Source organism: Lemur catta, chromosome 1, assembly GCF_020740605.2.
Source record: "Lemur catta isolate mLemCat1 chromosome 1, mLemCat1.pri, whole genome shotgun sequence".
NCBI lineage: Eukaryota > Metazoa > Chordata > Mammalia > Primates > Lemuridae > Lemur > Lemur catta.
This window is the reverse complement of record NC_059128.1, coordinates 282,270,600-282,294,442: the sequence shown is the minus strand read 5'-3', so window position 1 is coordinate 282,294,442 and position 23,843 is coordinate 282,270,600. Positions and strand designations below refer to the sequence as shown.

The window sequence follows — 23,843 nt, the reverse complement described above, 5'->3', positions numbered from 1 at the left end:
GACCCAGGCAGCCGTCTGAAATGCCTTTTTACGAGGGAACAGGGCAAGGAGCTCCCTCGCCCCCACACCGTTCCTCCTCCACCAGATCTGTGGAGTGGGGAAGTCCTTGAAAAGGGACAGACCTCCATGTTTAGAGACAAGTTTTAAATTTTAAGATTTACATTATTCTCAGATACTTATTTACATACTGAGCAATAAATTATTGATATCACATTCTGTCCCAATGTGCCGGTCTTAACAAGGACACAACGAGAAAGCTCCAGGGACTGGGGCCCGATGTGGAGAGAGGGTCCCGAGGGAGCAGCCAGGCCCGGGGCGGGAAGTGGGAACTGTCACAGGCAGAGCCCACCCACCTCACGAGGCTCGACCAGGCATTCAAATGGGATGACGACCAAACATGGGGTCCTTACCTTTACTGACTTCCTTTTCCACCTCCGAAGCATCAGAAATCTCCATCTCGACCTCCTGGTAACTGACCTTGCCTCTCCACTCATCTTCGTTCATGAGTTTTTTCAGTTTCAGCACCAGAGGACATCTTGTCACAATGCCTAGGAGGCCACACTCACATCAGTTCCAAGCTCTGCGCTTCAAAGTCCTATATGGTGCCTTAGGCCAGTGGTTCTCAAACTTCTATACAAGCGTCTGGGGAGGCGTTTAACACTGAAAACTTTCTGGTCTCATCCTCTGACACTCTGATGCATTATGTCCAGGGTGACCTCAAGAACATGCATTTTGCATGCGTATCCTCGGTGAGGTTTGCTCACTAATGCTTGAAAGTCACCACTTTAGGCTTTCTGTCTCATCTGTGTTTTGTCATCAGCTCAGGTGGCAAATTGCAGTGGGAAACACCCGAAAATCATGCAAACATCCTCCATTATTCCCCCAACATACACACTGTACACCCACTAGGAAAGCATACTGCTGCCACCAGGTCATCTTATCACTGTCCTCCTACTGTAAACTCCTTCCAATCCTATGTCTGACCTTTATTCCAAGACCCATCCCAGGTCTGACCTCCTCCCTGGAGCCCTCACTGATATCTTGGCCTTGCAACTCAAACAGCATCACCAACCAGAGGAACAATTTTTATCTCTCAACATGGTGGGTCACCTCTTGGGAAGGGGTTCAGGACAGACACCCACATGCATGTAGTTCTGGACTGAGGCCTCAAATGCCTTTATTCAGATCTTCCAAGAATTCTAAATTACATACAACTTACACAAAAAATGTACAATACTATGATGTTATGCATTGAATAGTGTTCCTTCCAAATTCTTATGTTGAAGCCCTAACCCCCAGCGCAACTGTATTTGAAGATGAGGCCTTTCAAGAGGTAATTCAGGTTAAATGAGGTCATAAGGGTGGGGCCCTGATCCAATATGACTGGTGTCCTTATAAGAGAAAGAGATACCAGCAATGCTTGCCCACAGAACAGCCCTGTGAGGGCACAGTGAGAATGTGGCCACATGCAAGCCAAGGAGAAAGGCCTCAGGAGAAACTAAACCTTGATCTTGGAGTCTTAGCCTCCAGAACCATGAGAAAATAAACTTGTTTTGTTTAAGCCACTCCACCTGTAGTATTTTGTTATGGCAACCAGATCGGACTAATGTGGGGTATAAGCTCTTACCAGTGCCTCTGGGAAGGGCGACCCCAGACAGTGCCTCCAGCACAGAGCTCTTGCCCGAGCTCTGGTCCCCGATGACGGCGATGGCCGGCAGGGCCAGGTCCTGCTCCACGCCCAGGGCCCGCAGGGAGTCGATGAGGTCAATGCAGGGGCGCACCTTCTCCTCGTACTTGTTGCACAGGTTGTACTCGGTCCCCTGGAGAAAGCAAGAATGGAAAATTCTGCCATGGCCTACAGATAACGCTCCTTCAAAGATGGCCAACTTCAAAAAGCCTAATAGGTTATTGTAATTCCCAAAAGAGAGTGGAAGAGTGACAGAAAAAAATATTTGAAGAAATAATACACACAATATCCTTAAACTTAATGAAAACCATAAACCCAAAGATCCAAGAAACTCAACAAACTGCAAGCTCAGGAGATACAATGTGAACTACATCAAGGCACAATAGAGTCAAATTGCTCAAAACCAGTGATAAAAAGGAAATGCCAAAAGCAGCCAGAAACAGAGGAACAAAGATGAGATTGACAGCAGATGTCTCATCAGAAACAACGCAACAGAAAAGACAGTGAAGCAAAACTTTTAAAGTACTGAAAAACATCACCAACCTAGAATTCTATACCTAGCAAAAGTATCTTTTAAAAATGAAGGCAAAATAAAGACTTTTCAGACATACAAAAACTGAACTAATTTATCAGCAGCAGACCTGCATTGCAGGAAATGTTACAGAAGTCCTCAGGCAGAAGGAAATGATATTACATAGAAACCTTGATTTACACCAAGGAATCCACACCAGAAGTGTCAACTACTATACTTTTTCTTATTACTTAAATATCTTTAAGAGATAAATGAATGCTTGAACAAAAAATAACAATGTATTATGGGGTTTATGATACATATAAAAGTGAAATGCATGACCAAAATAGTACGAAGGCTGGAAGATGAGAGATGGAAGTATGCTATCGTAAGGTTCTTATATGTACATGAAGTGATATACTATCCCCAGAAAGCAGACTCATTAAGTTAAAGATACATACTATAAACACTAAGCTATGCTTACTAAGCTAACAAAGGGGACAAAATAGAATCATAAAAAATACTTGATTAATCCAAAAGAAGATAGAAAAAGAGGAAAGGGAGAATGAAGGACAGATGGGACAAATAGAAAACAAATAGCAAAATGATATTCTCAAACCTAGTTATATCATCAATTACAATTAAGTATGAATGGCCTAAATATTGCTAGAATAGTCAAAATGACTTTGAAAAAGAAGAACAAAACCAGAGGGCTAGGAGTACCTAATTTCCATAATTATTATAAAGCTAAAGTGACCAAAAAGTATGGTACTTGTGTAAAAATCAAGAAAGACATCAATGGAACAGAACACATACTCCAGAATTAGGCCAGCACATAACTGATTTTTGACAAAGGTACAAAAGCAATGCGTAGAAAAATGATAGGCCTTCCAACCAGTGGTACTAGGACAATTGGATATCTAGGTGCAAAAATAAATAAACTTGCATCGATACCTCACACTGTATACAAAAATTAACCCACAATGGATCATAGACCTTGTAGAACAAAACATAAGAGAAAATCTTGGTGACCACAAGTTAGGCATTGATTTCTTAGACATGGCCCCAAACCCACAATCCATAAAAGAACCAACTGATAATAGCTAGAAGAGAATAATTCAGATGTTTCTAGCATAAAGAAAAGACAAATATTTAAGATGATGGATCTCCCAATTATACTGATTTGATCTTTACTAATTATACAAATGTATTAAATTATCACATGTACCCTGAAAAAAAATCAAATCAAATCAAACAGGAAGAAAATAACCAATTAATTGATCAACTGAATTTCATGAAGTTCAAAACATGTGATCTTTAAATGAGATTATTAAGAAAGAGAATGAACAGTCAAGCCATAATCTGGAAGTAAGTGTTTGCAAAGCATGTATGCAAAGGACTTGTACCCAAAATATATAAAGAACTCTCAAAACTCAACAATAAGAAAACAATCCTATTAAAAAATGGGCATAAGATTTGGACGGACACTTCAAAGAAGTTAGATGGATGGCAAAACAGCACAGGAAAAAGATGTTAAATATCATTAACCACTGGAGAAATGCAAATTAAACTTACAATGCTTGAAATTAGTGGGATTTTGTGATATGTAAATTATATCTCAATAAAACTGATTTTTTTAAAAGGTGAAAGTAAATATAAAAACCACAGAGAAGGCATACATGAAAATTTCAGTGGCTTATCAGAATAATGGCTAAAGCAATCGTTGTTCTGTGTAACATACTTCAAAAAGTTAGAGAAATATAAACAAACGAACAATAAAAATATGAGAAACTCCCACTATAAATGTTTTCAGGCAAAGAAGCGTTTAAAGACACAATTAGCTGCTCAGGACTTTCTAAGCAGAGCAGGACACTTCTCCCTCTGCCCGTCCTTGCAGCCATAACCCTGAGATGCCAGCCACGGTTCTTTAAGGAGAATGGGTCACACGCATCCTGCCACCCACCAGGGGCTTGAGGCAATTTCCTCAAAGTGGGCTGATTGGGGTCTAAGGAGAAAATATAAGAAAATCATTTTATTTTTTACCTGTTTCCTTTTAATGCCTATTTTTGTGCATGCTTCACCATATTCGTAAATTTTTACTGGGATAGTTTCTTTATATCAGGGCGAGCAGCTGTTCCTATTTGGGGCCAGGCAATTCTCTGCGGTGGAGGGCTGTCCTACGCACTGTAGGCGGGTTAGCCAAATCCCAGGCCTCTATTCACTATTTACTATTCCCCCGCAGTTTGACAACCAAAATGTCTCTGGACGTGGCCACCCAGTCCAGGGGGCAAAGTGACCCCGGTGGAGAAAGCAGCACTGCCGTACAGAATGCGCGGATGCAATCCGCAGCCTCGGTCTTAGTTTTCCGTATGAACTTTCTGTTTTGTTTTGTCTTCATGTCTTTATATCACCCGTTTATAAGAGTTTATAAAACATAAATAACAAAGCAAATAGGCATGTCCAACCACCAGGTTAAGAACACAAACATTCCCTGCACTTAAGACATTCTACACACCTCCTTAGTCACCTCCCTCCCACTACCCCTCACCTCCGGAGGGCCCCTCTATCCCAAGGCTTGTGGCAATCATGTCCTTGCTTTCCTGAGTAGTTTCACCACCTATACATCTTGTCCCTGGATGGCATATTGCTTATCGTTGTCTGTTTGTGAATTTTATATAAATGTGATCACACTGTATATTTCTTCTGTGACTTGATGCTTTGGTTCATTGTTGTTTGTTAGACGTAGCCATGTCGATGCCTGGAACTCCAGTCTGTTCACTGCACTACTGTGTAGAATTCTGCTGCACGAGCACACCACAGTCTGGAACCCACTGCACCACTGACGGGCACTTGTACCAACCCTGGTTTTGCTGTCATAAATAATGCTGCTATGCCTCGGGCACATGCAAGAGTTTGCACAGCAGTTTCCAAACTACAGCCCGCAGCAGAATCACCTGGAGGCCCTGCCCCTGGAGCTTCTAATTCACTGGGTCTGAAGGCGAGGAGAGGGGCTGATAACGTGCAAGTCAAACAACTTCCCAGGCAATGCTGATGAGACGGGTCTGGGGACCTCACTTTGAGAACTGCAGTCTGTAGCCAGAAGTGGAACTGCTGGATCACAAGACGGGCCCTGTTCACCTTGACTGGAAAAGGCCGAGCTGCTGCCAAAGCAGGTGGGTGTGAGAGAGTGTGAGTTCCTCCTGCCCCAAACCCTGACACTTGCGGCCAGGCCAGAGACATACATGGGAGGCAAACGCGGAGAAGGGGAAACAGTGATATTAGGGTGGTGGAAAGACAGGTGGCACTTCTTATTTTTCTATGTCCTTCAATCTTGTTTCTAATACTATTTTAAAAATTGTTTAGCTTTGCTTAGGAGGCCAGAGGTGACCTGAAGCAGGCCGATGATGACCCATGCTTCTAAAACATGTGGTGACAATGAACTGAGTGGTTTCTAGGCGCCCAGACATTGCCTGCACTGACTTCTCTCGACAGCTACAAGAAACAAAGACTATTATTATTCCCATTTTAGAGACAGAAAACCAGGCTTTATAACAGGAGGAATAACTACCCCTGATCAGGCAGCTGAAAGTGTCAGTGTCGTGACCAAATTCAGGCCGGACTGACTCCAGAGGCCAGGTTTTGCTCCCACTAAAAATGTGTCTTGATTCTGGGCAAGAAAGACACCATGTGGCTTCCTGAAGGAGATGATGTCCTAATGGCACCTAAGAGAGTTTGTAGCTTGAGCCTGACCCAGGACGTGAGCAGGGAAATGCAGTGCTCCTTGGACCCAGGGCCGGGCCGATTCCCACCTGAGCCATCGACATCAGGTCTGGCTTCCCAGACCACCACGGCACCCCAGCAGGAGTCAGCAAAGGCAAAACGTCTACACTTGGCTGCCAGTTGGCCCAGCAGAGTGAATAGAGGATCCGGATCTGCATCCCGCCCCAGGGAAGGCGAGGAAGCAGTCATCCTCGGGCAGTGGCAGCCTCAAATGGGCACAGTTCATGTGATGTCTTTAGCCAAGACACCGTGGCTAAAGTGACTTTCAGACAACAACTTACCAGGGCCTGAGTTTTCTTAGCCATACTAATATCTCCATTTAGCAACAGATTGGTAGATGCAGAAGCTGAATCGGGTTTTGCGATTTCCACTTCGGAAAGAACCATCTTCTTCCTTTGTAAGTTAAGTTAAAATGAAGCAATCAGTATGGGACAGATCAGAAGCTGGGTATATTCCATCATGGAACCAAACCCACCACTGGAAGGTAAGATCCAGAGGACAGGGGCTCTGACCAATTATTCACTGTGATGTCCCCAGAGCTTAGAAGAGCCCCCGGGCCACAGTGCATACTCATTAACTCTTTATTCGCTGAAAGAGAAGTGACAGGGGAACCCACAGAAATGGATGAAGACAAACACTGCACCCCAGCTCAAGGCTCTTCAAGAATATGCCTCCATACTTTAATAGATTTTTTAAAACTAGGTATTTCCTCTCAAAATTTTAGGTTGAACATCAAAAATTTTTTCACTATAAATTTGAATAGTTGCAAAGGATACAATTGCTGATGCCTTTCAAAAATTTACATTTAAATATAAAATTGTTATAGAACTCTTTCCAGTGTAGACAAGGGAATCTAAATATTATGGCGATTTGATACCCAGACCTTTAGCTTAAAACAGTGTATGAACTCTAAGTATTCTATGCTGCTCCTTTTGATCGCAGATTTCATATTTTCATCCCATTTCCTCCACGTAAGTATATCTTAATGTCATTCATTTCATTCTTGAAAGCACTTAATTGACCACCTTATCATACTTGTCTGCATCACAAATACATACATACATGTAAAATTCATTCTTAAAATGTTCCAGGACCATAGTCTCTGAATATTAAAATTTATAGCATCTAATAATCTTGGATAAAAGTAAATGAAAATTTTTCTCCTATGACTCAACATAAAAGTTATAAAAAACACAAAGCACCAACTTACCTCCAATATATGCTCCTTTTTTTGAAGATGTTGGGTGGAACAGTTCAACAGTTCGGTGGTTCAACAGTTGGTTCAACAGTTGGGTGGAAATGGGGAGCTGTTCTCCTGCACCTCCTTGAAATCAACCAAAGTGTACTAATGAGACCCAAACCTGGTGAACAGGGGAGAGCCCTCGCCACGGCCGGCCTTGCTGCTGAGAATGGTGCAGATGCAGAAGGGGCATGCTCAGAAGCAGATTCCAATATCCCACAATCTTTTTTATATATCTTGACTATTTTAATTCTAAGATGGGTAAATAAGGCACCAAGTCTTGCTGAAAATTTGCTGCCTGGGTCAACAATTTATACTGATGCTCTCTGGGCTTCTTCTCTTGGGACCCTCCCCAGAGAGCCATGCAATCTTGATCAATACTGGTGGGGTTGAAGGGACAGATTGTTAAAACAAAACCCCTCATCATCTCGGCCTGTCACCCTGGTCTGTAACATATCTAGATTCAGGACATCCTAAGCTGAGCCAATGCCCCAATTCTCCCATCACACTGTGCTGAACAGAAACACGTGTGAGTCAGGAAGGTCTGCAAGCCCTGGCACTGGTTCATGATGCCTTGGCTAAAGAACACATCCCAGACACCAACATGTAAATTGCCCTTTCCTGTCCCCAGGTTTATACGCTTCCAGGGCATGCATGGTTGTATCCTTGTTCAATTTGGAAAGGGAGAGAGGTATATATTCCTTTTGTAGGTGGGAAGGTGGTGGTTATGAAAGGCAACCAATTTTAAAGGGTACTCATGGAGTTCACAATCTGGAGATATATGCCCTAAAACTCTCCATGCCTTTGGAAAGACTTCAGGTGCCCAGGGTGTCCTGGGTTCCATGCTGAAGACACCACTCCATCTGCCCCTCTGAAGTGCCAGTGTTCTGGGCCGAGGCTGCCTCAGGTGGCTTTGCTGTGCCCACTCAAGAGGCATCTTTGGTCCCCAGGACTTGCACCTCATGAACCATGGTTTGACTCAATCAGTTGAAACAGGACTTTGTGAGTCTATTCCCTCTCCTGTTTGTTTCACAAAATGAGATTCCCTGAAAGCTAAACCTCATGGCTTTTGTCGGTAAACCATAAATGTTTGTTTCTTTCTTGGATCATCTTTGAAGATCAGTTTGGATTTCAGCAGCAGGGCAATCTCCATAGTTCCAGCCAGTTTCTTATTTATCAATGACACTCAGCATCCAAGTGCATCCGCCAATTCTGGCCTTGGGAGAATCTAGAGGTGGCGATCCCTACCTCTCAACCCCAAATTATTCCTGAAGTGTCTCACCTGCACCCAATGTTTGCAGAGGGGGCTGCAGGGAATCTGGGCATAGCTCCCACCTCTCTGCTTTCCAGCCACCCATCCCCTCACTACTGCACACCCCCACTGGTCGGAGCCTGAGATGTGAGTTGGGCACGGGCGAGGTCATGTCCCAGGCTCTTCTCTCATCCTAAGGCTGGGGTTAGGGGAGGGGAGCAGCTGCCAGAACTCAGGAAGCTCTTTCCGTTCCTGCCCAGGGCAGGCCTGTGCCTTCTCAAGTACCTGCTGTCCCTGCTGGCGGGAGGAGAGGGGGTGCAATGGCTGCCCCCTCCACTCCAGATTTCAGGGATCAGGGGTTTTCCTGCCACTTCCAGACCCAGCCTACTGCAGTTTTGGCCACATAACTCCTGCGGTGGGGTGAGGACAAGATCAAGGGTTGTCCAGGGGGTTTCCATCCTTGTGGGGAAGATTCCTCTGCTGAGACCCCACAGAGGAGAGGAGAGGGGAGGTAGCATTCAGCCCCCTTCCAGCCCCAGAACCCCTAATAAGGACCACCTACCAGGCATGTCCAGAAAATGCCTAAGATGCAAGAATCTGCAACTTTCCCAACACAACTCAGTCCAGTTTTGAAAATAACTCTTGCAGGACTTAACGTTCACTTTTTCTTCTCAGAGTGTTTTTACCTCTGAAACCTGCTGGCATTTATATTTTTTGTGAATAAAAGGGGGAACAGCTCACACTTTAGACCAAATGCACTGCTACCTACCAAAGCGAGCCGAGCTGGGCCTCCGGAGGTGGCAGCAGAGGGCGAGGAAGGCAACAACGGGAGGCGTGTGCACCCCCACGGCTACGCGGTCCAAAGCTGAAAAGATGACACCATTAGACGTTTTAGGAGCCCTCTGGGACTGACATCTGGGGGTGAACATCCTTTGACCCTGCTTCCGATAAAAATCTTCATTTAAAATTGGACCAAGTAATTCCGACCATCCCACATTCCCGGCTCAGCAGTCAGCCCCTGGGGGGTACTGGGGGGGTGCGGGGGGGGGGGGCAGGTCTGCGCGGCGCGGGTTCCATCGCCCTAGGGCCGCCCTGCCTCCCCCCACCCCCTCCCCGCTGCCCACCCAACCGCGAAGTCCGGGCCTCCTCCCCAACCCCCGGGCGCCTGGCTTCCTGCTCGGGCCCAGTCTCTGCCCACCGCGCCTTCTTCCCGGTGGGACCCCCCTCACTCAGGATCGATGGCGACCCCCGGAATCCGCCCTTCCAGGCGACTGCCTGCACCTGGACTCGTGCGGTTTGCACTCCGTAGCAGAAAATTTAAATCCACAGACAGGTGGGCTCGCGGCCCCACGCAGCAGTACCTGCAACTTTCCCAGCCCTGCCTACGCGGAGTCCCTGGGAGACCCCCGCCCCCGCCCCCGCCCCCTCCACCTTGCCCATCTCTAGGGAAAGCCTCCGGTCAGGGGCCTGTTTTTGATGGGCCATCCCACAAGCCTCGGCCGCTTGTCGGTCGGAGCTAGGATGGAGCGTGGCCTGAGCTTGCCCATCATCGCCCGGGTTGTTGTTAATATTGTTATTATTACGAGCAGCCGCGAACGTGCCCCTGCAGTGCCCCCGCCCCGGAGCGCTTGTCTCCGCCACGAACGCTCCCCTCCGAGCTCCCCTCGCCGGCCGGGGATGCGGAGCTCCGGGCGACACTCACCGGTTCCTGCGCAGCGCAGATGTGGCGCAGCCACGCGCTCCGCCGCTTTAAGGGGCTTGGGGCCCCGCCCCCGGCCGCCGGGAAACGAAACTCCCGGGCCACGCAAGGGCTGGCGGCCGCGCTGGGGAAACGAAACCGAGCGGGCCTGGGGTCCGCGTGCGCCCCACCCCGCAGCACCTGCCTGCAGAGTCGGGGGGGGCGGCGCTGCTCCTGAGAAATGCAGATTCTTGGGCCGACGCAGACCCCCTGAATCGGAAGCTGGGGCGGCGCCCCGCGGCCTGCGTTTGCCTTGTCCAGGATTCAGGCGCTCCAGCCGCTGCTCTTGCTCTAAGTCCTGAGTCATCCAAGCCTGGGCTGCAGCCGGTCTCCGGAGCAGATGCAGTGGCGGTTGGCGTCTTCAGTTCCCGCGTTTGGCCGCTGGGATCCGTCGGGCCCCAGCGGGGATTCCCAGCCACTGAGCGCTGATGGCTGCAGCTCCCTCTCGCCCCCCCACCCGCACCCCCACCGCGTGCACACCCGCAGCATCTTCCTGCTTTCCATTTGCTTTGCCCACTCCAAGGCCTCCCTGGAGTTTGGCTCATCTGATTTCTCCAGGATGGAATTGGGGGAGAGGAGGCTAAGGTCAAGCAGACGCAGAGGCGGCCCTCCTCTGTGGGGGCTCCCATTCCCGGGGCTTACAGCCTGTGGGTGGGGAATGGCATTTCCCTTTGGGGGCTCCTGGCACCTCACCTCCATCCTCCTTAGCGCAGCTCAGAGTCCTTAAGGCCCCCAAAGACTCCAGTGAATAGGAAGGGTCACCCCCAAACAGCCCCAAGGCCCAGAACCTGCCCTGGCCTTAGGTCTTGGTCAGGGAAAGCCTGGGTGGAACCAAATTTAGCTCAGGTTAAGATGCTCTTGCCTCTCTGGTGAATGTTCTGGAAAGGGGGGATATGACCACCTCCTTGATGGGGCTGTCACCACCACAAGGGCAGGATGAGGAAGTCTTACCAAGCTTGCATTTTCCCAGTGCCTACCACGGGGCCTGGCAGGCCCATAATCACTCAGTTATGTGTCAGCTGAATTTAATTGGATTGAAGTGCCCAGCGTCAACTGAGGAATGACAGGCTCATATATTTGGAAAGGAGAGCTTTATTTCTCATAAAGGGTTACAACCCCCAGGTGGCCATTCTGACCACTGGGAAGCAGAGCCTCTGGCAGGAGCTGAGAGCGGCTTGGAGGGAGGGGCAATGGGAACAGGAATTTATGCTGAGTGGGGTGGCTGAGTGCACATATTTGACGAGCTATAGAAGGAGCCAGGGATATTTATGGAAGGAGAAACATGTGCATGTGCAATTGAGCCCCATGCTATGTGGTGGGACCCATGTTCAGAAAGTGACGGCATTAGCATGATCCAAGGGTGGAGTTTTCGGCCCTCTGGCAGCAAGAGGTGAGGCAGAGGCCCTCTGTGGACAGCCTCCAGAGCCTGGCCAGAACCACTCCGTGGTCAGTGGTCTCAGCAGCCAGGAGTGCTGGTCAGTTGTGTCGAAACTGCAAAACAGGAGGAGCAGTTACTAGGTTGGTAGAAGTCAGCAGTGGAGCGAGTCTTTCCAAAGGTCTGGTTCTGTTTAACCCGCGAGGGCAGAAAGCCTGATGGCGGTTAGCGAGGGAGGGGGTATAACGAGGTGCGTCTGACCTCCCATCCTGTCCCGGCCCAAATTTCAGTTTTAAGGTTTCTCCAGGGTCCCCTTGGCCAAGAGGGGATCTGTTCAGTTGGTAGGCAGCTTAAGATGTTATTTTTATTTCTCACCAGCTATCTCCGTCTCTGGGCCCCCCCCCTACGGCACAGCCTCGGTCCTGCCCTCTTAGTGTTTTCCTCCCTCCAGTAAAATGTATCGGGCTGTCGAACCTAAGTAATCAGAGGGGTCAGGATTTAGGGAAAAGAAAGTTTATACAAGCTCACAGTTTCAGGGTGACCACCTGGAAACACGGATACATGAAATGGGGTCAGAGTAGGGGTCATTTATATAGGAAAAACAGGAAGCAGTATCCCAGCATTCTCCATGCCAGGCTAATGGGTCATTTGCACACATTTCACTGGTTACAGTTACCTATTATTCCAAGGTAACATTACACTGCTTAACATTACACTGTAGAGAGATGGCAGTCACAGGGCTCTCTACCTCAGGCATATCAAAGAGAGGTATGTTCAAGAGAGGAATGGGTGGCCTGATTAACGTATAACATCTTGTGAACTAAAATAAAATCTTAAGCCCTCCAGGTGACTGAAGGGACCTCCTCTTGGCCAAGGGGACCCCAGAAATACCCTAAAGCGGAGCTGCTGGCCAAGAGAAGGGAGGTCAGACATGCCTCTTCATGCCTCCTCCCTTCTTGGAGATGTCTTTAACGATTCATTAACAAGCCTAAGGCCGTGCAAGACAAGCTTAGACTACACCTGCAGGTCATCAATTTACTTAACAGATCACTTGAGTCTGGGTATATGTCCAGTCTATGTCTGGTGGCTTGCCTCTGATACTTCCTTATCTTAACTTGAAACATTCCAAGGCTTTAGATAAAGCTTCATTTCTTTAACCAATTACAAATCAAAGAATCTTTAAACCCACCTAGAACCTGTAATGCACTGCTTTGAAAGGTCCTGCCTTTTGGGGGCAAACCAATGTATATCTTCCATGTATTGATTTATGACTTTACGTGTAATCCCTGTCTCCCTGAAGTGTATAAAACCAAACTGTGACCCAGCCATGGTGAGACCACTTGCTCAAGGCTTCTTGGGCGTGGCTCTCTGGGCCATGGTCGTACATATTCGGCTCAGAATAAACCTCTTTAAATTACTTTACAGAGTTTGAGTTCTTTTCCACTGACAGTCTTAATACAAAAGGTCAGGCCATGCACCATGAAGGAAAAACAGCAGCGTTGCTGAGTGAGTCTCCAGGGCCTAACCTCCCTTTGGCACAATTAATTGAGGGGTCATTAATTTTGCTTTCTTTCATGGTGCAAAACACAGCATACACAGGGGAAGCATAATAGTGACCAAACATTCCCACTCCCTTAGTCCCACTGCCTGTGCAGTCATGGGTTCCCCAGGGGTCCCCAGGTCTCTCTGGACCTTGCCCAAGCCCTCCCGCACCTGCACGGCCTGGCCAGGGAGAGCTGAGCTGGTGTCAATGGAAAGCCGCCTGCCCGCTGTGTGGCGTGGGCTCCCCATCTCAGAGCAGGTGCATCCTCAAATACCTAGGAAGCTGACACCCTGGTTACAGTGCTGCGCGGTGCCCCGCTGAGGCACAGAGCACAATTCCAAACTGCGGAGCTGGTGTTCAGGGCTTCACTTAAATACCCTCTTCACGACATGAACGTCCCCTGCTCAGGGGCTCCTTCTTCTGGGCTCTGCGCTGGGCTCCGGCGCCTCTTCCTCCAGGCTGGCGGCCCTCTTCCCGGAGCCGTGCGTGCCTGCCCCGCAAGCCCTTCATCACACGCGGCCTTTGCGCACTGCCTGGCCTCTGCCTGCAGGCTGAGCACCGGCCAGCCGAGGACACGAGGTCCGCGCTGTCTGCTGTGCGCCCGGGGTCCTGGCACGAGCGCGGTCAGTGCTCCCAGGGTGAAGGCACGCTGGGTGGGGGGTGCGCTCTGGCCCTGCAGGGGCGTCCTGGGCGACTCTGAGCCACTCCCCCACCTCCATCGCGCATTTCCCAGGGGACTCAGGTTCGGTTTCGGTTTCATTTCTACTCCGTGTTTCCTAGAAATGAAAGGTTGCGCGAGGCTAGGCTCCAGATCGCAGGGGACGGGGATTGGGGGAGCTCCTCTGAAAAGAGCCGGAGGAAACAGGAGGGGGCGGTGACAGAAGGAGGCGGTGACAGGAGGAGGGGGCGGTGTCGGGAAGAGGAGGGGGCGATGCCAGGGTAAATAGGGGCGGTACCGGCAGGGGGAGGGGCCGTGCCGCGAGGGGAGGGGAGCAGTGAGGGAGGGGGCGGCGCCAGACACCTCCGGGGCTCGCGGGCCGCTGGTCGCTGTGGTCTCTCTGGCCGCTTTGCTGCCGGGCGGGACTTGGTTCTGCGGGTGCCCGCGGAGTAGGGGTGCTGGCGGCCCTGCAGAGCAGCCCTATAACCACCTCCCAGGGAATGAGCCCCCTCTAGTGACCCCCTTGTCTGGCCTGGGGCCCGAGTCCGGGGACTGGTTTCGTTTGCCCGTTTGTTTGTGTCCGTTCTGTACCGGTGACATAGATCCGTGCGTCTCAGAGGGCGGCCCCTGGACGGGCAGCATTGACCTTACCAGGGCGCCTGTTAGAAACGCAGGGTGTGGGGCCGCCTGGAGACCCTGTTTCAGAACCTGCACTCTGAGCGGGTTCCCGTGGCGGGTGGTCTGGGAAGGCCGCATCTGGCCCGGCTGTGGGCCCTCAGGGTCGGGCCCACGCTTGGCCTTCTTGTCGCCCGGGGCCCATGGCAGAGCCTTGCCAGGAGGGGACCGATGCTGAAATTCTGCTGTGCTGGAGGGGCTCTGGGCAGCAGGGGCCCTGGCTTGGTGTACCCGTGGCCCGACCCAGGACACTGATGTTGACAATGCTGGGGAAGGTCCCTGGACTCTCCAAACTCATTTTTCCCAGACAGGACCAGCTGTCCACTGGCATTCACATAAAGAAGAGAAATGTTACATTGTGGTAAATCCTGTCGTATAAGAGGGATAAACTGAGTAAAAGCATTTTCCTTCTCCTTCCACCCCTCCCCATCATCCTGCCTCCACAGACATTTATGGAGCACCTGCCAGAGCCTATGCTGGGTGCTTGGGATATACAAATAAATAAAACAACCAAGCCACTGCCCCTAAGGAGACAGGTGCGAGGAAGGTAAGAGCAAAGTGCTGCTCTAGAGGCCCATGGGGTGGGAGCTGGGGGGGTGTACAAGAGAGCCTTTGGGGAGGGGGAGGAGTGGGCCATGAGGAACGTGTTCAGGAAAGGATTCATGGACAAGGTGAATGGCCCGCTTCAAAGGTTCATTTCCGATTTCCTGATACAGAGGAGAAACAGGAAAAGCATTGCACATTCCTACTTTCCTTGGTCCTTGTTTGCATCCCAGACGTGAGGACAGCCGAGTCCTGCAAAGCTCAGCTTTGTGCTATAGATTTCTGCACCCCACAGAGTGGGGTGTGTGCTAGGCACCCAGGACATGCTTGGGGCGGGGGGTGGGGGGGGCTCATGGCTGTGAGAGAATAGTTCTGCTAACGACCGCCTCTCGCTCCCAGGGCAGCCTTTCCAGAACTGTTTCAGACTGTGGCTACCTCGTCTGTTCTCACTCCTTCCACCTTAAACGCAAGTGCTTGCAAGTGCCTGCAAGTGCCAACGCCCTCTCATAACATAGCCCAGGCCAGAGGCATTTGAGGCTGGGCCTCCACTGTCCCTCTCCAGCCCCTCTGAGCAGGGAGGGAGATTTGTGGGTAGGAATGCTATTTCAGATGGTCCCCTAGTGCTAACCGTGGGCCATTGTCCCTGACCTTCATCCTGGTCTGCCCAGCCAGCTTCCAACAGCCGCAGTAAGAGGCGCTGCAGGTCCAGGTAGCCAGGCAGCCTTTCTCCATTGTTCTTAATGGCGAAAATCAGTGCTAATGGAACCCAAGCGTCCCTTATAAACATGTAGTTTGGAGAGTGAGATCTTGGACCTCCCAGCCCTGTCTGGCCTTCATGTGACTGAGACCCATGGGTGAGCCCAGGCAACACCAGCCCAGGAACCTCCCAGACTTCTTGCAGAATCTGAAGAAAGAACACACTGATGTTGTTTTAAGCCACTAAATTCTGGGGTGCTTATTACACAGCAATAGATAACCGAACCCCCCAGGTTCTATATGCTGGGTGGGTAGGAAACAGTAAATCAGTGTCAGCCTTTCCACGATCATTTGGGTTGTTTCAGGCCAGACCTGCTGGCTTTCAAGTTAGAAATAAACCCTCCAAACTGTTGGTCAAGTTTTGTGTTCAGAGTGCATGTGCTTAGTTTCTTACTGTCAGGTTTGTTCCGGGTGGGAATCTGAAAAGTGTGTATGAGATGAAATGCATTTAATGGAAAACTTAGAGTGATCATAAATCCTGCAAAACAGTTGCTGCAGGAGTCTGGAGTCTGGAGTCCGGAGGTTGTAAACCTAACTCCAACCACAGACAGTTGCAGCAATGATGATATTCCTGCCCCCCCATAAGAACGAAGCTACCCCCCTTCCCTATCCCTGTAGAATGAGATGGACGCAGGGGTCCCACAAATTGGGTTTTTAAAAAAAATTTATTACAGTGGCTGTTCTGGCCCAGTTACTCACTCCCCCCAGAAAACCCTCTATAAAACCCAAGGCTTTCCCCTCCCTCATGGTGGATGTTCTTTTGGCCTCCACCCGTCTGCACCCAGATACTCAAAATAAACAGCATTTTGCTACACATGAGGCTTTGTATGTCTCCCTCGTGGCTCTGGACCTAACACTTAATAGATGTTATGGACTGAACTATGTCCCCTCCTCCCCCACCCCCATTCATATGTTGAAGCCCTAACCCCAATGTGACTGCATTTGGAGATAGGGTCTGTAAAGAGGTCAAGGTTAAATGAGGTCACAGGAGTGGGGCCCTAACCCAACAGAACTGGTGTCTTTATAAGAAGAAAAGAGAAAGCCCAGGTGAAGACGTGTGAGAAGGTAGCCATCTGCAAGCCAAGGAGAGAGGCCTTAGAAGAAACTGAACCAGCAACACCTTGCTTGATCTCAGACTTCCAGCCTCCAGAAATGTGAGAAAATAAATTTCTGTATTTTGAACCAGCCAGGCTGCGGTATTTGCTATGGCAGCTTGTGCAGACTAATACACTAGTATTTTAATACAGATCTGCTAGAGAATTCTTGAGGGATGCAAGTCAAGTTGTGATTTTAACTTGAACTTTCTTCTCCAACTTCTTTTACAGCAAGTGAAGAAAAGATTTCATGTGTATCTTCCCTGTGTGTACCCCTGACCAAAGCTGAATGTTTCTGAGGCACTCTTTCCATCTCAAACTTAGGTTTAAAAACAAACAAATCATGACATTTGGCCTATTGTCTTTTTATTAAGGGATCCAGGCTCATTGTTTGGAACATACAGTGAAGCATGAAGAAGAAAATAAAATTGCCCACAGTCCTCCAATCTAGAGATGATCACTGGTGTGAAGCTCTATATATTTTTTAGAAAGTTTCTCCTTATTAAATTCTTCTTCAAGACTTAACGAAGCAATGGAAGCTCACTGCCATGCGGAAGCAACTCAAGGAGAATACAGTGTTGCTCAGGCTCATTTCTGCAGGGGGCGGGGGCTGGAAATCACGATTTCAGTGAGTGATGGGAAGCAGGTGGCATGACCAGATGCACCTGAAAGTGACCAGCTAAGGGACCCTGGACGACCAGGGCCTGGACTTAAGTGATAGCCTCAGGCATCTCCATCACTCTACAGTACTCCTGTGTTCAGTGACATGTCACTTATGAAGTGGTTACTATATGCTAGGTGCTGTGCAAAATAATGGAAATACAAAAGAATATGATCCAGACCTTCCCTCTCTGGGGTCTCATAATCTAATAAGGGGGGTACAAATACAAACTAGCAAAGAATGGTAGCAGTATCTAACGCTGTAACTGTGTGTCATGGGGCCCAAGACTGGAAAGCCACCTCTCCATGGAGGTCAGAGAAGACCTTGTCGGAGGTGACAGCTAAGCCCAGGTGGACCTCAGATATAAGCTCTGGTGCTGAAGGTAGCACAGCAAAGATGGACACAGCCAGCAGCAGATGAGTCTGGCCCCAGAACAGAAGCAATGTCCTCCACGACTTCCTCTTGCAACAAACGAATGCACGTAAGGGAACAGCCAAAAGCACTGTCACCCTTCACTGGCACTCTTCGGTGGCGAATTTATAGAGTGCCTTCCGCGCCTCAGTGAGCCGGTAGATTCTATCCTTAAGGAATCTTCTCTTCTTGGCTGTCTCACTCTGCTCTTGAAGGAACCAGGAATAGTGCTCTTTTTCCTGTATTATCTGCATCATGACTTTCTGCAACCACTCACTATTCTCTTGGAGCACAAAATACTGAATTATGAATGGGATCTGGTTTGCGAGACGTTTGCTGGTTTCCTGGAAGAAGGAATAGGAAAGGGTCACTGGACGGGTCTCCGCCCAAGGCCTGTGCTTGCAGAGAGAAGCCTTGGGATTCTCGGATGCACACGCAGTGGCCTTGCTAAGCCCTGGCCCCGCCCCATCCACGCCAGTGGGATGAAACACCATGAAGGTTCTGACCTGGCTACACCCTCTTTACTCCCAGGCACCCCCCCCCACCATCACAGGCTAGCAAGCCCCCCACACCACCTCGGGGTGTCCTAGGAGCTCCCTTCCTTTTGGAGAGACCTGCTGGCCCGGGGTTCCCCTGACTCCCTTCTGAGAGTAGATGGGGACCACTTCACATCCTTGCTCCTTCCCTGTCTTCACTGGGCGGCCAGTCTGCCTGGCAGCCGGCCCCCACGACTGGGCAACCCCACTCTCTATTTTGCTTGAGAAAGGACTTCAGGAGTCGGGCTTCTTTGCAATTTAAAAGCTATTCCCCTCTCTATGCATCTTTTTCTTTTTCCTGTTGCTTAAACAATTGAGGAAGCACTGCTATGTTGATCCCAGAATTAAAAACAATCCAAAGTCAAGGCAGGCCTTGACATTTAATAGTGATTTCCAGAGGGTTCCACCTCACTCCCCCGCCCGCCTTCTCTCCTTCCATTTTTTTCTCTCTGCCCCACCGACCCCTCCCACACCACCAGCTGTTTGCTTCCTGGATCAGGTCTGGTCCACATTTTAACAGCAGTGTCAGTCACTGTCGTGACTTGACTCTGCTTGAATCTAAGCCCTGGAGGGGACTCCAGTGCCGATGAACACAGTGGGACGACAGCTTGGTGTATTTACCGCCCAGAAATCCCAAGACCCCTGATACCTGCATATTGGATGGAAGGTGAGAAAACACAAAGTTGACTGGGTCACAAAATCCAAGGGAAGGAGATTTCATTTGTGTGTTGTGGAGCTGGCAAGTGTGAGGCATGCTAAGAGCCACGTGCCTCCGACCATCTGGGAAAGCTACCTTACTGCCAGCATCGTTAGTGGTCATTGCATTTTGCTGTATTCTGATGATAGTGGTTTTGTAGTTCATGCATTGCATATAAAATATAACGGAGTTTGGGGTCTGAATTAATTTTGAGTACATGCTCTGGCACATTAAAAAATAGATTTGGGGCAAATTAGTTAAAACTGCCCTCATAAGGTTCCTGGAAAATGATAAATGAGATAATATATGAGTAGTTTATCATAGCACAAAAGGGCTTAATGCATAATAGTGGTCTCCCCCTTCTTCCCCCAGGAAAGGCTGTCCCAGTCAGAATAGCCCGAACTCTGCTGATGCCAGAGAGCACTGGGCCGTGCACCTGGGGCTCACCAAGAAATACGCGTTCAGGTGGGCACCTATTTCAGTGATGGCGGAAATCGCAAACTCGCTATTCGACAGCAGAGGATTCAACTGTATATTCTGCGAGAGATTCCCCATTGGGTGAAAAATCTCTTCTCGAACTTTCTTCAGAATCACGCTGTAAATCTGATCTTGGCAAAAAACCAGCTGCTCCATCTTGAACTGAAGCTGGATCATGTTTTCTGCCTTTTCTGCCTGTTTCATTCTTATGTCGTCAATATGGTACTGGTTAGATAAGAAAGACAAGCAGGTTACTTCTTTTTCTTTTTCCTGTTGCTTAAACAATTGAGGAAGCACTGCTATGTTGATCCCAGAATTAAAAACAATCCAAAGTCAAGGCAGGCCTTGACATTTAATAGTGATTTCCAGAGGGTTCCACCTCACTCCCCGACCTTCTCTCCTTCCATTTTTTTCTCTCTGCCCCACCGACCCCTCCCACACCACCAGCTGTTTGCTTCCTGGATCAGGTCTGGTCCACATTTTAACAGCAGTGTCAGTCACTGTCGTGACTTGACTCTGCTTGAATCTAAGCCCTGGAGGGGACTCCAGTGCCGATGAACACAGTGGGACGACAGCTTGGTGTATTTACCGCCCAGAAATCCCAAGACCCCTGCATCACCCCTGCAGCCCAGGGCATTCTGGGAAAGGAGGAGATTGCACAGCAGAGAAGCCACTGCCAGGGCCTGGATGTCTGTGCACCCCCCTGGAATTCTGATGTTGACATCCTCACCCCCAAACTGGTGTTATTAGGAGGTGTGGCCGTTGGGAGGTGATGAGGTCACAGGGGTGGAGTCTCATGAATGGGATGAGTGCCTTAGGAAGGCGGCCCCAGAGGGCTCTCTTGCTCTCTTCCAGCCGAGTGAGGACCCGCGAGAAGGTGGCGACCACCTGCAGCCTGGAAGACAGCCCTCACCGGAGCCCGCCCGCGCCAGCACCCCGACCTCAGGCTTCGAGCCTCCAGGACAATGGGAAATAAATTTTTGTTGTTGAGCCACCCAGGCTGTGGCACTTTGTGACGGCAGCCTGACCAAGACAATCACATTCTGGCTTTGAGTTTCAAACCGACTTTTGAAAACCGAAGGCAGAGGCGTTGATTTGAGAGAGAGAGAGACTTTCACAGGTGAGGTTTCACAGGTGCCAGTTTCTCTTCTTTGTCTTTGAGTGTCTGTGGTCACAATGGACAATAGAACCTCTCACAGGTTTGACGTCTGAGGGCAGGAGTGTGGCCTGTCCCTCACGTCTCAAGATTTGCGACAGGGAAGTGACAAGACCTGCAGGCTCTCGTGTGTGGGCCGCGGCCCCGGGGGGTCCAAGGAGCCATCACAGGCTGTGTCTGTCTCTCAAGGGCAGCACAGACTCGGGGACGGCCCTCGCGGGTGCCAGGGTCTCCATGGCCCCAGAGCGCCGGGGCCTGCGGCAGGGCCTGTGCCCTGCAGGGCTGGACGAGGCTCTGGGTAACCAGCCTGTGGGCGGGAGCCCAGGGACCCAGGGAACCAGCGCCAAGGCCGGGAAGGCTGGCAGACATCTTAGTGATGGGAACCAGGCTTGTCACCCACCCCATGATGAGACTCCCAGGACCCAAGCACAGCCCCTGAGGACGCGTTGTGGAGGTCAGAACTGAGATTTCATTTTTACCAACTGGCAAAAGGGACAAAAGGAGAAACTATGTTACATTGTGGGAAAATGATAGGAATTGTCTTCTTGCTGGCCTGAGTTGCGGAAGGAGATTTCAATCCACCGGCCCGGGCAGAGGAGGATTTTTATCTAGAGTTGGGGTGGGGGCCAGACCCCCCTCTCTTGCCTTTACTGAGAGGTGGCTCAGGGCAGAGTTGCTAAGTGGAAACCCACAGAACCGTGACTATATTTTTAGATCAAACTTATACAAATTTGGAGGACTAGTAGACAATGCTGTCTTCTGTGCTTGAGGATGATTTGGACTATGGGCCAGTCCCAAGGTGTAGCCCACATCCTGCCATGCTGTGTAAGGTCACGTGGAACAGGCAGCGGGGTCACGTGCCTTGTTTCATTTCTCCTGGGAGTGCAGAGGACTCCTGAGCAGAAGCCGAGATGCTCCTGGAGTCACCAGCTCAGCTAGGCTCCCACTTACAACCTTGGCCCTGCAGCCCCAAGGCGCAGTAACATCCACCTTCTTTCAAAGGGGAGACCCAGGTGGAGCAGCCAGTAGTGCAGGTGGCGAGCAAGTGAACGGGGCACTTACCTGGGCTCTTTGATGAAGGTTGGTATATTCGCTAAAATTGTTTTTGGCCCTGTCAATGAAAGCTTCTTGGACAATTTCTGACCAAAAAAAGAACAAAACATCAGTAAAACACAAGCAGGAAAAAATCGGTTAAAGACACAGGCAGGATAATTTGTGATACACTGACCCCATTCTAGGGCTGAGCTTCCCAGACCTGCAGACCAAGAAGGTGGCACAGAATCCCTGGGAGAAAGGCAGCCCGGCCACCAGCCACCTTGGCCAGGCCCTGTGGATTTCCCATCCTTTCTTGGGATGTGTGTTCTCTGCACGGTTAGCATCTGACCATTCCTCACATGGCTGGGTCCAGGGCTACATGTGATACAGGTGGAGCTCATGTGCACTTTCCGCCCCCGCCCCAAAGTCGGAAGAACCCATCCTCCCACCCTTCTCCTTCACGTGTCTGAAGGGCGGGCACGGAAAGCCTCTATAGCACTCAAGTGCAGCCTTCTCAAACGTCTGTGTGCTTCCAAACCACCTGGAGACCCTGGTACAAGTTCTCACCCTGCAGGTCAGAATCTGTAGCTCTGGCCAGCTCCCAGAGTACAGCGCAGCACACCGGAGAGAACACTGCGTTTAACACATTCCGGTCTCTCCCTCCAAGGCGTCAGGGTCTACGCGAGTTACTAGAGGGGCGGTTAGAGAGTCCTCACCAACCACTCTCCGGAGCATGTCAAGGGCGGGGTCTACCAGCTGCTGGATGTACTCATGCACGATGGTCTCAAACGTCTTGTAGTTGATAAATCCGAGAAGCTCCTTGCCACGATACTGCTTTTCATATTTTGTGACTTCCTCATGAATAATATTTTTAACTGTAACATGTAACAGATCACCATGGTAAATTCTAATAATTCCATAGACATTTTAAAAGTAGGAAAAGTTTTTTAAAGTCTTGCTCTCAAATGTACCCAAAAGCAGTGTTTCAAAACGGGGTTTTGTTCATAATGAAAAAAATATATATTCATGGTCTGATAATGGCAGTTCTCAAAAATACTGATTTTTGAGAAACAAAAATCTTATTCTATGAAAATGAATTTCAGTTGAGAATCATCACCCCAACAGAGAAGTTCAGTGTTTATAATTGGTAGAAAAAAAAATCTGATTAGTTAAATGAAAATAGAAACTCAATCTTGTCCCATTTACAGACCTCATGAGCACACATCCACAGACCACGGTAGAAGGGATCCTACCATGGAAATAAATAGTGCTGTTTCTATCAAGTGCTAGAACAAAAACACAACACCAACGGCACACACACAGACACACACACACCCTACTTGCATCTGGGCTGGAGCCCGGGAGTTAGAACTGAGCCAGGTAAAGCTAGGAGGCTCTTGTCAAAACAGGAATCTCTCTGCTTTTGGATTAGGGGCAAAGAGAAGGGGGAAATTGGGGTAGTGGAATTTTTCAGTTGACTGAGGCATGTTTCCATGGTTAACAAACTGCCACTTCATCTGGTCTTTGCTTTGCTTTTGCTAAAACTAGATCGTGGTGCCCTAGACCTTCCAGAGGGGTGGTGGTGAGTGATTTCATGTGGGTACCCTGCCCCTGTCCCCTGGCAGCCATGCTGTGCTCTGTCTCAATACCAGCAAAAGGAAAAATATCCCGGGTCACTTTTTCTGCCAGGACACACTCAAATGCTGACATTTAGCCAGTTAATGAAGGCTCAGTGCCTGGTGTGTCCTCGGTGAGCGCCATGGCTAGCCGGCGGGTGTGCACTCAACACAACAGCAGCTTGACAGCTTTCCTGGGGACCGGCTCCCGGGTCGTCCGGACCCCTGCCGGCCCAGGGTGCTCTGGACTTTCTCAGATAGGCATTAAATGCCATTTAGCCTCAAAACCAGGGAGCAAGTGGGAAGTCGGAGGCAGGGGAATTGCCTTTTGTTGAGTTGTCCAGGGCAACCCCGTCTGGAAGGGTCTCTGCAGTTGGGAAGCCGTTGCCAATGACTAAGGGC

General features: G+C 49.6%; 2 protein-coding genes and 1 long non-coding RNA gene across 3 annotated transcripts in view; all 3 read right to left on the bottom strand.

Moving 5' to 3' along the window:
* The window catches only part of MX1 (MX dynamin like GTPase 1), a 29,218-nt gene extending 19,026 nt beyond the window's left edge, over positions 1 to 10,192 (bottom strand). The window contains exons 1-6 of the mRNA XM_045540700.1: positions 10,173 to 10,192; positions 9,240 to 9,335; positions 7,189 to 7,302; positions 6,260 to 6,371; positions 1,628 to 1,820; positions 411 to 548 (exon numbers count right to left, since the gene is read on the bottom strand). Coding sequence (XP_045396656.1) covers positions 411 to 548; positions 1,628 to 1,820; positions 6,260 to 6,364 — 436 coding nt within the window. The 5' untranslated portion in view covers positions 6,365 to 6,371; positions 7,189 to 7,302; positions 9,240 to 9,335; positions 10,173 to 10,192. The remainder of the gene's footprint in view (positions 1 to 410; positions 549 to 1,627; positions 1,821 to 6,259; positions 6,372 to 7,188; positions 7,303 to 9,239; positions 9,336 to 10,172) is intronic.
* A 1,090-nt stretch (positions 10,193 to 11,282) lies between these two features.
* Positions 11,283 to 14,005, bottom strand: LOC123642862. The gene is made up of 2 exons (XR_006736538.1): positions 13,401 to 14,005; positions 11,283 to 11,699 (listed from the first exon to the last, which is right to left on the bottom strand). It is a non-coding gene; the product is annotated as an uncharacterized LOC123642862 (long non-coding RNA).
* Positions 14,006 to 17,201: 3,196 nt separating this feature from the next.
* Positions 17,202 to 23,843, bottom strand: part of MX2 (MX dynamin like GTPase 2) — a 29,491-nt gene continuing 22,849 nt past the window's right edge. The window contains exons 11-14 of the mRNA XM_045540698.1: positions 22,542 to 22,700; positions 21,853 to 21,929; positions 19,605 to 19,859; positions 17,202 to 18,268 (exon numbers count right to left, since the gene is read on the bottom strand). Coding sequence (XP_045396654.1) covers positions 18,026 to 18,268; positions 19,605 to 19,859; positions 21,853 to 21,929; positions 22,542 to 22,700 — 734 coding nt within the window. The 3' untranslated portion in view covers positions 17,202 to 18,025. The remainder of the gene's footprint in view (positions 18,269 to 19,604; positions 19,860 to 21,852; positions 21,930 to 22,541; positions 22,701 to 23,843) is intronic.